Source organism: Hemiscyllium ocellatum, chromosome 4, assembly GCF_020745735.1.
Source record: "Hemiscyllium ocellatum isolate sHemOce1 chromosome 4, sHemOce1.pat.X.cur, whole genome shotgun sequence".
NCBI lineage: Eukaryota > Metazoa > Chordata > Chondrichthyes > Orectolobiformes > Hemiscylliidae > Hemiscyllium > Hemiscyllium ocellatum.
Window position 1 is genome coordinate 29,008,171 of NC_083404.1, and position 15,234 is coordinate 29,023,404.

Genomic DNA, 15,234 nt, shown 5'->3' on the forward strand with positions numbered 1-15,234 from the left:
ATTGGCCATGCTAAATGTGCAAAGTGTTCAGGGATGTGTAGGCAAGGTGCAATAGCCAGGGGAAATAGAGTGGTAAGGGAATGAGTCTGGGTGGGATACTCTGTGGAGGATCGGTGTGTACTTGTTGGGCCAAAACTGCCTGTTTCCCCACTGTAGGGATTCTATTCATTGGCAAAGATGATGTCAAGTAGCTTATTCCCCTTCTTCTGGAAGTTATTGCGCCACCTGTTGGAGACATCCTTCGGGATTGAACCAACTCTGTCACAGTAGCGCAACTGACCCATTCTGAGTGCTGGACATTATAATTCCCATCCAGAGTACACATTCCCTTGTTATTCTCAGGTCTTCAGACTGGTGTTCAACTGATCAATCAGCTAAGGGAGGATGATGACCAGCAGATTTACTTTCCAATTCATGACAAGATTGTTTTAAGACTTTGTGGAGTCCAGCATCAATCTTGAAGACTCCAGGATTATTCCTTTCTGTCTGTGTCCCACCTTTGGTAAGTCCATTCTGTTGATGAAATAGAACACATTGAAGGGTGGTGGTTGAGGAATGAGACAATGGCTCTTAAGAAATGATAATTGTGTGTGACTTGCCAGAGACAGTTTTCTCATTTTGACACAGCCTCACCAGATCTTCCAAAGGGTGGTTTTTTTCTAGGTTGAACAGGCTAACTGTCCATTTTCAGTTTCCAAAGCCAAGCTCAATGCCAGTGGTCCACTGGATTTCAATCTTATTTGACAATCTGCAGTGGTTTGACACACCTTAGTGGCTTTCTAAATCAATTAAGAGTCAAGCACATTGCGTCGAGAATCATTTCTGGGTCACTCCGGGTAAACATAGATTTCCTTCCCTAACACATTAGCAAACAAGATGAGGTTTTACAACGTTGACAGTTTCATGATCATTAAGGAGATTAGCTTTTAATTCCACATTTATTGATTACATCAAAATTTTCTGAGTTGCCAGGTGAGGTTTGGATCATGTCTTCATAACATCAGTTCAGGCTTCTGAATTGCTAATTTAGCAGACAACTATAAAATCAATTTAAGCTTCAAATAAATTGTATGTTTACAGATAAAACATACAAGTCATAATAGTCTACAATACAATCAACATGAATAGAACTTCATACACTTCAAAGCACACCGTTATTCTTGTTCAGCCACCAACTAAATGCTTTTGACCTGATTTTTAAAAAAGTCCTACTGAATTGAACATCAGTCAAAGGGTATAATATTCCGACAGAATAATTCAAAGTGGATTTTACAATTTTAGTAATAGTCATGCAGCATTGCAAAGGAATTCTTTTTTGTAAACCGCTAGATAAACCACTGGCATCATTAGAATGCATGCTCTTTATGGAATTCATCAATGCACTGTGTACAGAGTACTGTTCCTATGGCTTTATCACTCACACTCATACAAAAGATGTTTACGTTTTACAATTTACATATTGTTATAATACATAGAGTTCAAAAAGGATGACATTTTGCCATTGAATTAGACTTTTATTAAATATGTTAATAGGGAACTTTTTTTTTTAATCCCAGTTTAGCACGTAATGATTTAATGGTTTTGTTAGATTTAATAAGAACGAATTGCTGGTGGGACTGTGGCACAGTCTTTCGCATCCAACGTTGTGTCAATTACAGGTCTGTATTCCAGAGTAACCTGGAATTTAAAACAAAAATATGCTCAGAATAACAGACTTGTGGTCTTGCCTTTAACAATCCCTCTAATTAACTTCAAGCAACAAACTCCAAGGATTGGGATTTCTTTGCAGGCTTTCAATTTTCTGTGGAAAGTGATCCATAGATACAATTATACTCCTCAGGATATCAATCCCCTTTCAGAAAGATCAAAAGAATCATTCAGAGTTTGCTAATAAATCAACAAACAAGCAAAAGTTTGAGAAATACTGTCCAGTCATAAACATGATGACCGTCCATCCTCACCACCATCTGCTCACAGACTTCCCTACCTATCAGTTTGAAAACTTTTATACAACTAATGGGATAACCACATGAAAGTTGACAAAGGAACATAATTTTAAGTTAGTGCATTCATCCTCTACATGTATACTTCACATTTCATCATAAGCACATACTCCTAATTAGTGTATCATGTGGAGTCTAATTAGAAAACATGGAATTTCAGATACGCTACTTAATCAGATTTCCGACTGCACAAAAGTTCTCACACATTAAGTCCTTGGCTCAATGGTTGCATTCCAGCATTTGTCAGCTGGTGGAGGGTTTGAACCACATTCCAGATGGTCCTGGTGAGAGTGAGGACTCAAGTTCTGGTGCAGAATTTGGGCTTATACAGGATAAATAAATCAACTAATATGAAAATGGTCACAGCCAAAAAAGGAGAATTCACATTGCAGTCTGTTAATCAATCTGAAAATCTTTCTACTACTTTACACTTCAACAGGGAAGTGTATTAAGATAAAAAACCAAACAGTTTATATCAAATAATTGATTTCATATCTTCTGCTAATATGAAGGCTTATAAGAGCTGTCCGCAATTTTGTGACCATTAATTTTAAAATAAAAAGTCACTGGTAGAGTACTGGTAATTTTATTGCGTGCAGCGGTTTAGATTCATTGTCACAGAAGCACTTGTAATACAGACCTTCCGATATTTATAATTTGTAATTACAAGAAAAACACGCTTTTTATGCATCAATATTTCAGTGATAAAAAGCATTCAACAAATCTGCTTGTTTCAAACTATCTTCCATTTGCTGCAGTCAATAAGTCTCACCTTTCCAGTCTTGGGATCCACATAAGAGAGTGTGTGCTTTCTCCAATGTTCATCAAATGGTTTCTTCTCTTGGTCTTGCAATGGCTTTGAAAAGTCATACTCATCAATTCTCACCTAAAACGAGAACAGAATACAGAAAGAGAAAAATATTCAGATCAACTCATGGCAAAATATTCTCAGCTCTTTGCCTTTCAAATGAGGCTTTTTTGCAACTTATTTCTTTACAAATGAATAGTGTTTATCTTTGCATTTCTATGGCCTTTATGTGCACAGTTGTTCCGTAATTTTTACCCTATCCCCCTAGCACTAGTTTACCACATAGGGAAACATCTATCATGTCAAGCCATGGTTTTATTAGTTAGCTGGGTTTTTAAAAATTTTTTTTTTAAATCAGAGATTTCTCCTGTACTCTATTCATCTTTTAGATATGACCCATTACTGCTGTCTTGTCAATATAATTTCCAGTTTTCTTCCCTCATTTCATACTTGTTCCCTTGAAATTAGCATCCCCACCGCACCGAACACAATACTCCTTGCTCTATCTTACTTATGCTTTTCTCAATTATTATTTTAATGATGTGAGTGACATTAACCAAAACCTTTTTGACGTTTACTTCTCTGAACTGGTCTGGTTCATTTCCCATCACTAGATTTAGCAAGATTACTGTCTTGTTGGTTTATGTAGTGGGTGAGAAATGAGTACTTATTTCAAATCGTTTCCGTTACTTTGAGACCATCAAATGTTATATTTGCTCTGACTAGACCATTGGGCTAGTTCGAGAATTTATGGCCCTCTCTCTTATAAAATATTAATTAGGTGTTCTTGCTCATATTCCTCAATAGCCTTGTTTTCCGGTAAAGTATTGATCTCGCTCATAAACATTTGTATGGCCTTCTGGAACAGCACATTCTGAAGATTTACTGTTAATGATCTTGATTTGAGAATTTTTGTTTGTAGTCTACACTTTTTTTTTTTAAAAGGAGAAGGCCTGTGGATCAGTTGGTCAGATTAGAGAGTGTGGGGCTGGAAAAGCACAGTAGGTCAGGCAGCATCCAAGGAGCAAAAAAAAAAATCGACGTTTCGGGAAAAAGCCCTTCATCAGGAATGACGCCTCATTCCTGCTGAAGGGCTTTTGCCCAAAACGTCGATTGTCCTGCTCCTTGGATGCTGCCTGACCTGCTGTACTTTTCCAGCACCAAACTCTCGACTCTAACCTCCAGCATCTGCAGTCCTCACTTTCGCTCAGTTGGTCAGATATCCAGTCTTCAACGCAGAATGATACCAAAAACGTGGTTTCAATTTTCTTGTACACATTTAAATTCCTCTCCATCTAAACTCTTAACACTATGGCAGTCCTAGTCTATGTTTGGCAAGTTAAAATCCCCTACCATAACCACCCTATTGTACTTACAGATAACTGAAATCTCCATGCAAATTTGTTTCTTAATTTCCCACTGACTATGAGGGGCTCTATAGTATAATCCCAAGTAATGTGATCATCCCTTTTTTATTTTTCAACTTTCCTGGATATGTTCCCAGGAACAAGTACAGCAGTAACGCTATCCCTTATCAAAAATGTCAGTCACCCTCCTGACACCTCCCTCCCCCCACCCCCCTTTCAATCCTTCCTATCATATTTGCATCCTGAAACATTAAGCTGCCAGTCCAGTCCATCCCTAAGCCATATGGGAAATCATGTCTCATGAACTTGATTTAGAGTTTTTTGAAGAAGTAACAAAGAGGATTGATGAGGGCAAAGCGGTGGACGTGATCTATATGGACTTCAGGAAGGTGTTTGATAAGATTCCTAATGAGAGACTGGTTAGATCTCATGGAATATAGGGAGAACTAGCCATTTGGATACAGAACTGGCTCAAAGGTAGAAGACAGAGGGTGGCGGTGGAGGGTTGCTTTTCAGACTGGAGGCCTGTGACCACTGAAATGCCATAAGGATTGGTGCTGGATCCACTCCTTTTCATCATCTATATAAATGATTTGAATGTGAATGCAGGAGGTACAGTTAGTAAGTTTGCAGATGATACCAAATTTGGAAGTGTAGTGGACAGTGAAGAAGGTTACCTCAGAGTACAAAGGGATCTTGATCAGATGAGCCAATGGGCTGAGGAGAGTCAGATGAAGTTTAATTTAGATAAATGTGAAGTGCTGCATTTTGGAAAAGCAAATCAGAGCAAATTAACTTATACACTTAATGGTCAAGTTCTGGGGACTGTTGCTGAACAAAAAGACCTTGGAGTGCAGGTTCATAGCTGCTTGAAAGTAGAGTCACAGGTAGACAGGATAGTGGTATGCTTTCCTTTGTTGGTCAGAGCATAGAGAATAAAGGGGTTAAGAGGTCACATTGCAGCTGTACAGGGCATTGATTAGGCCACTTCTGAAATATTGTGCGCAATTCTGGTCTCCTTCCTATCGGAAGGAAGTTGTAAAACTTGAAAAGGTTCAGAAAAAAGATTTATAAGGATGATGCCAGGGTTGGAGAATTGAGCTCAGGGGAGAGGCTTAATAGGCTGAGGCTGTTTTCCCTGGAGCGTCAGAGGCTGAGGGGTGATCTTATAGAGGTTTATAAAATCATGAAGGGCATGGATAGGATAGACAAAGTCTTTTCCCTGGGGTGGGGGAATCCAGAATTAGAGGGCATAGGTTTAGGGTGATTATTACTGGACACCAGTCATGTGAAGTAGATGCAATGCTATGTATTTGCTATTTTGATTCATGGCAAACAGTAAAAAAAATACATCTGTGCTCAGTAACTAATTTATTTATTGCTACAAGACCATTTATATTTAATACTGCTTGGAAGACTTGAGTTTTGAAGGATTGCTGAAAGTGGAATTTATTCCAATTCTTGTGGCCAAACCTGAAGTGGCTTTTAAAAGAGGTCACTGATATTTCACTATGGAAATTTTAGATTTTTATTTAAACAAGACTTCCTAGAAGTCACATGACTAGTGATAAAGGCTTGGTTTGCTGTCGACCCTGCTGCTGGGGCTGTTTTGACCAGCGACTAGTTTGGGGAGGTTCTTGTTTTATCTAGTTGACTTGAAGAAAAGCTTGCTAAGAACAGATGGAAGAAAGCTTCCTATGCTGTCTAGCAGATCTGTTCCATTTCTAAAAAGAAACCGGGCTGCATCAGTTCAGGGTGAAAACTATTTGTTCATCTGAAAGTGTGATTGAAAGAACATTGAGATTGTACTTCCCAAGTAAGCAGAATCCACAAAGAACGACACATGATTAGTGATTAAACACACACACCAGAACATCGGAGCAACTGAATCCCCAACAATCTCCACTTTATCCTTTTGTCTTCAAGAATAACCCATTGGTGGAACATTATTTCTTCCATTCTATGCAGCAAAATCCTTTTTATCCTCCTCTTCCACAAAAGAGCACAAGTGCGTGCGCTTGCTCGAGGGGTTTGGGGATATTTAAAAGGGTAGGTATTTTCATGTTGACATTACTAATAACATATTCTCACCAATTATTGCATTTTTGAATAAATTTGGTTTTGATAATAAATTCATTATGTTTATTCAGAAACCTGGTTGATAGATATTTTTGTTTAAACTTTAAATTAGATAAGGTTTAACTCATCATCTTGGTATGTTACAAACCATGGACAAGTAGGACTAGTCTGTACAGTACTAAAGATACATTTGACAGTGTGTGACAACATGACCACAAATGTAGTTTTACTCGAACCTTGAAATCTTCTCTAGCATGTGCTCCCCTGCTCTCTTTGCGAGCCTCTGCAGCATAGATAGTCTGAAGGGCACAAAGCATCAAATTCTGCAGTTCCAGGGTCTCAACTAGGTCAGAGTTCCAAACAATACCTGAAACAAGCAATACCGTTCTTATTAAACAAATAGTAATGGTTTGGTAGACTGGACTCATAAGATGGTTGTTGTTGATAATGGAGCGTTGGATACTTACACATAACTGATCTAATCCTGGTTTGCTAAATTATTTTACAGGGAATCAAAAGTCAACCACAGATGAGTTCCATTAAGTTTCAATAATAAAAAACAGGTCATCATTCACATCAATTTATTTTTTGGTGCCAGCCACAGTTTACCAGATTTATTACATTCCTTTGTACAATTTGCCATAGTGGGTAATCCAGAAGTTTAACTATTGCATACTATATCTATTCAAAGGTGTTTCATGCTGTAATTTTAGATTAAAAAATGATAAATTTAGAACTGGTGAGATAGATATATTTAGTTTGCTTGGGTGAATTCAGTTGCAGCAGCATTACTCAGGAGGCTGGACAATATCCAGTCTGTCTGATCAGCAGTCACTCACCAATTTAACTGCAAACACCCTGTAGTTGCAATGTATGTTATCAACTCACCAAGAATTATTTGATATCACATCCCAAATCCAAATCTTCAACTACCTAGAAGGGCAAGGGTAGCAAGTGCATGAGAACACCATCACCTCTAGTCTCACACCATCCCTGTATCTTCATCACAGCCGAACTAAACTTTGGAACACTCTACCAAAAAACACTGCAGACATACTTTCCTATGAATGACAGCAATACAAGAATCAGATCAACCAACTATCTCAAGAATAGCTGGACAATTAGCCTTCCAATAATATCCACAGTCTGATCAAATGATTTTTAAAAAAGGTTATCACTGAAATAATACAAGATATAATTGTGCTAAGATGCAAAATTGGAAGTCAAAAATTTGGTAGTATTAACATTTGCAGTGCTGAGCTGGGTATACACCTTCAGCTGGGATCTCTAAAATGTTGAGAGACTCTCGGATTAGCTTATTTTGCAGTAAAAGAGATATTAAAATTCTGATCGAAACAAAGGTGTATGTATAAAATGAAACTTGAATAATTCATAAATAATTGAATGAATAACTTGAGGGAGAACTTTGAGATTTTTCTTGTGTTTGATGTGGAGGCTTACTTGCAAAGTAGTGTCAGGAGTGGAGTGAGGAATAGCAATTCTATCTGCAAACTTGAGCTAATATATAGCAAGGATCCTATGAGAATTAATCCTTTTGAAGACAGTTGGGCTAACAAATATAGGGCATCCAAAATTCTGGTGGTAATCCCTTGAGTAATAAATAAGAGAATTTCAGCCGGCAAAAGAAAATATATCTACCTCTGTCAAATGTCTTGATGTCATCCAGAGAGCTGTACAAATTGCTTAACTGCTCACAACCTTCCTTTAGTACAGAGCCTGTGCGGAACACAGCTGCGTGACTTTGCATGCACTGTTGAAAATAAGAATTAAAGCAAAGTACAGCTGTTGAATTAGCAATAAGAGTCGGCCACATCAAGCTCTTGCTAATGAGCAGGAAGATCCTTTACCAAGAATGTCAATTTTATACATACCAGGTAAACTTACAACAAAATGTTTACATTTATGTTTTTATCATTCTATTCACAATTGAACAACACTTTAATTGACTTGAACTGGGTATCTAACACTCTTTCTGGGGTGCCAAATCAAAACAGGCTGAAAGCATAAACTGAAATATAGAAGAATGTTAATAGGACATCTTTAATCTGGTACTCAGCAGTTCAGCAATGTGGAATGAACCAGTTTCACTGTATGTGGCTGAGTTGTGAGCTGTATCCAGACTGACAAATTCTAAAATAAAACCATCTATGTGATGGTTCACTGGGGTAGTGAGCTGGAAATCAAACCCTGCACTTCCAGTGTCACCACAAAACTTATGAAGTATGCAAAATCCCCCAATTATCTGACTTTTAGACCTAGGTTGTCAAAGCATGGTCCAGGTTTCTGTAATGAACAAGAATTACTGTTTACTCCAAATAATTAGACTATAGCTACAGGTAAACAGTTACAAACCACTGGCACATAACATACCGATTAAAACTGCAATCCTCTTAGAAACAACCCCCTTTATACAGGCACAACACATGGACAGATTTTATTAGCTAAGGATATCAATTGTTATAAAGCCAAGGTGGATAAGATAGAGTTGAAACGCGTATCAGCCATGACGTAACTTGATGATGGTGCAAGGTTGAGGAGCGAAGTAGCCCACGCTGTTTCTATGATTTAGAAAACTCATAAATTGTAAGTTATGTAAATGAGTAAATGTGAAACTAATGTCTGACACTAGCACTTTCTCGTTTCATGCAGCATCCATTTAAAATTCAGTTTCAGGCACTGGAATTTCAAATCACTGACAGCCTGATTTGTAGCCACATAAAACTTTCAGTCACTGAGCAATAAATTCTTAAGCAGTTGCCTGTACTGATCAAAGCAACTATGTGATCTACTTTACTACAATTACAGTTAAGAGGTCATACAAAATGATCTGGATGTGAATATAGGAGGTATAGTTTGTAAGTTTACAGATGACACCAAAATTGGAGGGGGAGTGGACAGCAAAGAAGTTTACCTCTGAGTACAATGGGCCGAGAAGTGGAAGATGGAGTTTAATTTAGATAAATGTGAGGTGTGGCATTTTAGAAAGGTAAATCAGGGAGGACTTACACACTTCATGGTAAGGAACTGGGGAGTGTTGCTGAACAAAGAGATCTTGCAGTGCAGGTTCATTGTTCTTTGAAGGTGGAGTCACAGGTAGATAGGATAGTGAAGGTGGCATTTGGTATGCTTTCTTTTACTGGTCAAAGTACTGAGAATAGGAGTTGGGAGATCATGTTGCGGCTGTACAGGACATTGGTCAGGCCACTTTTAGAGTATTGGATTCATTTCTGATGTCCCTCCTCTTGGAAGGATGTTGTGAAAATTGAAAGGGTTCAGAAAATATTTACAAGAATGTTGCCAGGGTTGGAGGGTTTGAACCAAGCAGCTGAATAGGCTGGGACTGTTTTCCCTGTAGCATCGGAGGCTGAGGAGTGACCGTACTGACGTTTATAAAATCATGAGTTGCATGCATAGGGTAAATAAACAAGGTTTTTCCCCCAGGATGGGGAGCATAGAGAGCACAAGTTTAAGATGAGAGAGGAAACATTTAAAAACTGATGTAAAAAGGACAACTTTTTCACACAGAGGGTTGTGCATGCATGGAATGAACTACTAGAGGGCGTTGTGGAGGCTGGTACAATTACAACATTTAAAAGGTATCTGGATGGGCATATAAATAGCAGGGCTTAGAGGGATATGGGCCAAGTGCTGGCAAATGGGACTAGTTTAATTTAGGATATCCGGATGGCATGGATGAGTTAGACCAAAGGGTCTGTTTCCATGTTGTCCATCTCTATGACTTGCTTAGTAAATTACACAACAGCAATCTCGATATCACAAAATAAATACAAATTTAACTTCACTGGACAGTTGTAAGAATTCATCAAACATTTATTTATAAACTTTAAAATCCACAGACTAGCCTATTGTAGAAGTCAGGATTTAACAAGTCAAAGAACTGAGCCCCCAACATTGCGCTAACTAGTTTTTAATGGAGTGGCAGGAGTAGAATTTGAGGATAAAGCTCTTGCACTTTCAGCAATGGTGATCATTAGAACATACAAATTTCAAAACTATATATGTATCAGTTGAAGAAATTGTAAAGTGGCTTCTCTTCTCTCACCTTCTGCATGCCAATTCTGAGCGCAGATGTACGAGTATTGCCATCAGCAAATCGCAGCTTGTCAAGATTGGCTACAGACTCCTCTCCAGCATTTGGTTTAATCGGTGCAACAGCATCTCCTGAGTTCACAACAATAAATAATAGCACTTCAGATCTCAAGAACTTATTTTGAAAGGACAGAATAAATTGAGTTTCACTGGGAAGGGACTTGAAAATAATTCATCAAAAGGAAATTTTTTTTTGGTTGCAATATCTTCAAAATCTAGTAAGGTGTCAAACTTTAGTTTACAAAGATAGTACAAAGACTGCAAGATACAGTGTTATCATTTGATAGTTCTCAAATGGCATGAGGGGTTTATATTCAACCCCACTATGGACTCAAACATGTAATCTAGGCAGATATTACATGCAGTAATAATAGAGGTTTACATGGTAAAAACAAGGACTGCAGATGCTGGAAACCAGAGTCTAGATTAGAGTGGTGCTGGAAAAGCACAGTAGGTTAGGCAGCATCCAATGAGCAGGAAAATCGATGTTTCAGGCAAAAGTCCTTAATCAGGAATAGAGGCAGGGTGCCTGCAGAGTGGAGAGATAAATGAGAGATGGGTAGGGGTGGGGAGAAAGTAGCATAGAGGACAGTGGGGATGGAGGTGATAGGTCAGAGAAGGGGGGTGAAGTGGATAGATGGAAAGGAAGATAGGCAGGTAGGACAGGTCACGAGGGCAGTGGTGAGCTGGAAGGTTGGAGCTGGGGTGAGGTGGGGGGGGGGGAAGGGGAAAATGAGGAAATTGGTGAAATCCACATTGATGCCCTGGGGTTGAAGTGTTTAGATTAGATTACTTACAGTGTGGAAACAGGCCCTTCGGCCCAACAAGTCCACACCGACCTGCCGAAGCGCAACCCACCCATACCCCTACATTTACCCCTTACCTAACACTACGGGAAATTTAGCATGGCCAACTCACCTGACCCGCACATTTTTGGACTGTGGGAGGAAACCGGAGCACCCGGAGGAAACCCACGCAGGCACGGGGAGAACGTGCAAACTCCACACAGTCAGTCGCCTGAGGCAGGAATTGAACTCAGGTCTCTGGCGCTGTGAGGCAGCAGTGCTAACCACTGTGCCACCGTGCTGCCCTTCAGGGCACCGTGCTGCCCTTGCGAAGGGCCTGTTCCAAGGTGGAAGATGAGGCATTCTTCCTCCAGGCGTTGGGTGGTGCGGGAGCAGCGGTGGAGGCGGCCCAGGAATTGCATGTCCTCGGCAGAGTGGGAGGGGGAGTTGAAATGTTGGGGCACAGGGCAGTAGGGTTGATTGGCGCGGATGTCCCACAGATGTTCCTTAAAGTGCACTGCTAGGAAGCGTCCAGTCTCCCCAGTGTAGAGGAGACCGCATCAGGAGCAACGGGTACAATAAATGATATTAGTGGATGTGCAGGTAAAACTTTGATGGATGTGGAAATCTCCTTCGGGGCCTTGGATGGAGGTGAGAGACGTGTGGGCGCAGGTTTTGCAATTCCTGCAGTAGCAGGGCAGGGTGCCAGGAAGGGAGGGTGGGTTGTTGGGGGTGTGGACCTTACCAGATAGTCACGGAGGGAACAATCTTTGCGGAAGGCGGAAAGGGGTGAGGAGGGAAATATATCCCTGGTGGTGGGGTCCGTTTGGAGGTGGTGGAAATGTCGTCAGATGATGTGGTTTATGTGAAGGTTAGTAGGGTGGAAGGGGAACACCAGAGGGGGGTTCTGTCATTGTTACAGTTGGAGGGATGGGGTTTGAGGGCGGAGGGGCGGGGTGTGGACGAGATGCATTGAAGGGCATCTTTAACCACGTGGGAAGGGAAATTGCGGTTTATAAAGAAGGAGGCCATCTGGTGTATTCTGTGGTAGAACTGGTCCTCCTGGGAGCAGATACAGCAGAGGTGGAGGAATTAGGAATATGAGATGGTATTTTTGCAGGAGGTAGGGTGGGAAGAGGTGTAATCCAGGTAGCTGTGCGAGTAGATGGGTTTCCTGCTCGGTACCGCCCTCGTGGCCTGTCCTACCTGCCTACTTTCCTTTCCCCATCGCTGACCTATCAACTCCATCCACACCCCCATTCACCTATTGTACTCTATGCTACTTTCTCCCCCTCCCCACCTCCCTCTCATTTATCTCTCCACTCTGCAGGCACCCTGCCTCTATTCCTGATGAAGGGCTTTTGCCCGAAATGTCGATTTTCCTGCTCCTCAGATGCTGCTGGACTTGCTGTGCTTTTCTAGCACTACTCTAATCTAGGGTTTCACATGGTCAGTCATGCAGCTTTTCAAGTGACAAACTGTGCATGACATTTGTTTCACAGAAAACCCAAAGGCTAGATACTAATATGATGGCTGATTTAAACAGTAATACTATCGCCAGTTTCTTTAACAAACTAGCTCCTGCCCTGCCCTTCTTACACATGCAGGTTTGTTTTTATTAAAACTGAAATTATCTAAGTGAAACTCCCAGGACTGGTTTGAACCACATTTTTAGATCTATATGGAAGAAACTGTATTTAATCCATGTACAGCATTTCTTTCCCCCATTTATTCAGCATCATATAAACAGATGACAGAAGAAACAAACACTAGTGACAGTTCAAATGCTAAAGCAATCTACATGAGTTAACTATCAGTGAAATCTAAATTCTCCAGCCGAACTGGCAATAGTAGACCAGTGTTGATAATTGTGTTTGAAAGCAATACTGCTGAGACAAATTGCTTGTCTGGCTATCTCCCCCACGGCAAAACCTTGCATGGTTTACTCTGGTGTAGCTCTCAGTTAAGACGTCTTGTGGCACAGTGGTTTCTGCTCAAGGCCAGAAACTCCAAATTCAAGCCCACTCTAGGACTAGATGGCTGAGGAAGGTATTCGTAACGCATCCAAATATGCTAGGCATTAACTTAAACATTCTTCCAACATATGCTAATGGCTGGCGATAAAAGCCTGAGAAATTACTGGTCTGCCATGTCAGAAAAAGAAATTGGAATCTTTACCATCACTATCTAGTGCTCCAGGCTACAAGCATATGTGCATGAAACCATTAGCCACAGCAACTTGTACTCCTTGGAAAGTACTAGTTAGTTCAGTTGGCTGGTTCATTCAGTGCCAATAGCACAGGGCTCAAATGCTATTCTGGTTGGGGGGTGGGGGCGGTGGCAGGCGGTTTGGAGACCGCCTCCTTGCCCTGCCCATAGCGGTGCTGGGAGTCAGGCCTATTTTTGGGCACAAAGCCAAGGAGCAGCATTCAGTTAAGCATAATCCCTTTTCTGCCATGAGTCTTGCACCTAACAGTGAAAATCAGGATTAAAAGGAATAAAGGAGATCAGTAATTAAAACTTGCAGAACTACTCATTAGAACAGTCACAGCAAGTTTGGTTTTATTCTATGCTACAGCCTGCAACTTTCTATATACAGTTGCCTTGCCTCTGATTACACATATTTTCAAAACTATTAGGGAAAAATATTACTAGCAACATGTTAAACCTTTTCCCAATCTTAAACGCTCTGAGCCACAACATAGTGCGGTTATAGTGTCTGAATCCAACTTTTCCAGTGCTGGTTCTTGTAAACAGGTAAAAATGTTTATTTTTTAAAAATTCTTTGGCACATGGCCATCATTGGCTAGCCCAGTATTTATGACCCAACTCCTCTGAAGAAAGTGATGGTAGCAGTGCCACCTTCTTGAGCATTGGCATCCTTGGGGTATAGATACACCCATAGTGGTGTTGGGAAAAATTTTGACCCCGTGATAGTGAAAGAATTGTCATATAGTTCCAATATAGGATGCGGCACAGCTTGGAAGGTTAGTTGCTGGTGGAAACGCTCCCATGCATCCACTGCCCTCGTCCTTCTAGGTGGGAGGTTACGGGTTTGGAAGGTGTTGTCACAGACACTTGGTGACTTTCTATTGGGCATCTTGTAGATAATACGCACTGCAGCAATTGTGTGTCTGAGATGGGGGAAAGGAATGTTTAAGGTGGAGGATATGGTGCCATTCAAGACTGCTTTGTCTAAGATTGTGTCATGCTTCTGCAGTGTTGTTGGAGCTGCATCCATCCTGGTAAGTGGAGTGTATTCTATCACAGAATATTCCCACTTGTGTGTTGTAGCTCGTGGACAGATCTAGTGGAAATAAATACATTACTCACCTCAGAAATCCCAGCCACTGACTTGCTCTTGTGAGCATTAGTATTTATAGGGCTAGTCTAGCTCAGTTTCTGGTCAATGGTAAACCCCACTATGCCGATAGTCATAGATACACCATTGGTAATAACATTGAAAGCTAAGAGGTGATAGTTAGATTCTCTCCTGTTGGAGATGGTCATTCACACTACACATAATGACACTTGCCACTTAAAACACAAGTCTGCCTGCAGAAGGACATGGACTGACTAGTTTCTGAGACAAAACCAATTGCAATTTACACTGTGCAGTCATCAGCAAACATCCATATTCTAATTTTATGATGGAGAGATGGCAATTGAAGAAGCAGCTAAAGATGGTTGTGCCTAGGACGTGACCCTGAGGAACACAGGGGTCTACAGGCACAGTGGTAGTGTGCCTATCTCTGAGCCAGGAAGCCTTGCCTGCGCTGAACTGTTTAATTAGAAAATAGCCATCCTGAAGAACTTCTACAGCAACACCTGGAGTCAAGATGACTGACCTCCATGAACTACGACCACCTTCCTTTGGGTTAGGTAAGATTCCAACGAGTGGAGGGTTCCTCCCAGAATTCCATTGAATTTTTGCCAGGCTGCTTTGAGGTCACTCTCATTCCTCCTCGAGTTAATTCCTTTGGTCCCGGTTTTGACCAAGATTGCAATGAGGTCAGGAGTTGTGTGGCCTTGGCAGCACCCATAGTGAATGGCAGTAAGCA

At 40.8% G+C, this 15,234-nt stretch overlaps 1 protein-coding gene across 2 annotated transcripts in view; it reads right to left on the reverse strand.

The window, feature by feature from the left end:
• Positions 1 to 910: 910 nt before the first annotated feature.
• Positions 911 to 15,234, reverse strand: part of sdha (succinate dehydrogenase complex, subunit A, flavoprotein (Fp)) — a 45,976-nt gene continuing 31,652 nt past the window's right edge. For both annotated transcript variants that reach the window (XM_060822848.1, XM_060822850.1), the window contains exons 11-15: positions 10,342 to 10,460; positions 7,917 to 8,028; positions 6,494 to 6,624; positions 2,776 to 2,889; positions 911 to 1,677 (exon numbers count right to left, since the gene is read on the reverse strand). In XM_060822848.1, coding sequence (XP_060678831.1) covers positions 1,591 to 1,677; positions 2,776 to 2,889; positions 6,494 to 6,624; positions 7,917 to 8,028; positions 10,342 to 10,460 — 563 coding nt within the window. In that variant the 3' untranslated portion in view covers positions 911 to 1,590. The remainder of the gene's footprint in view (positions 1,678 to 2,775; positions 2,890 to 6,493; positions 6,625 to 7,916; positions 8,029 to 10,341; positions 10,461 to 15,234) is intronic.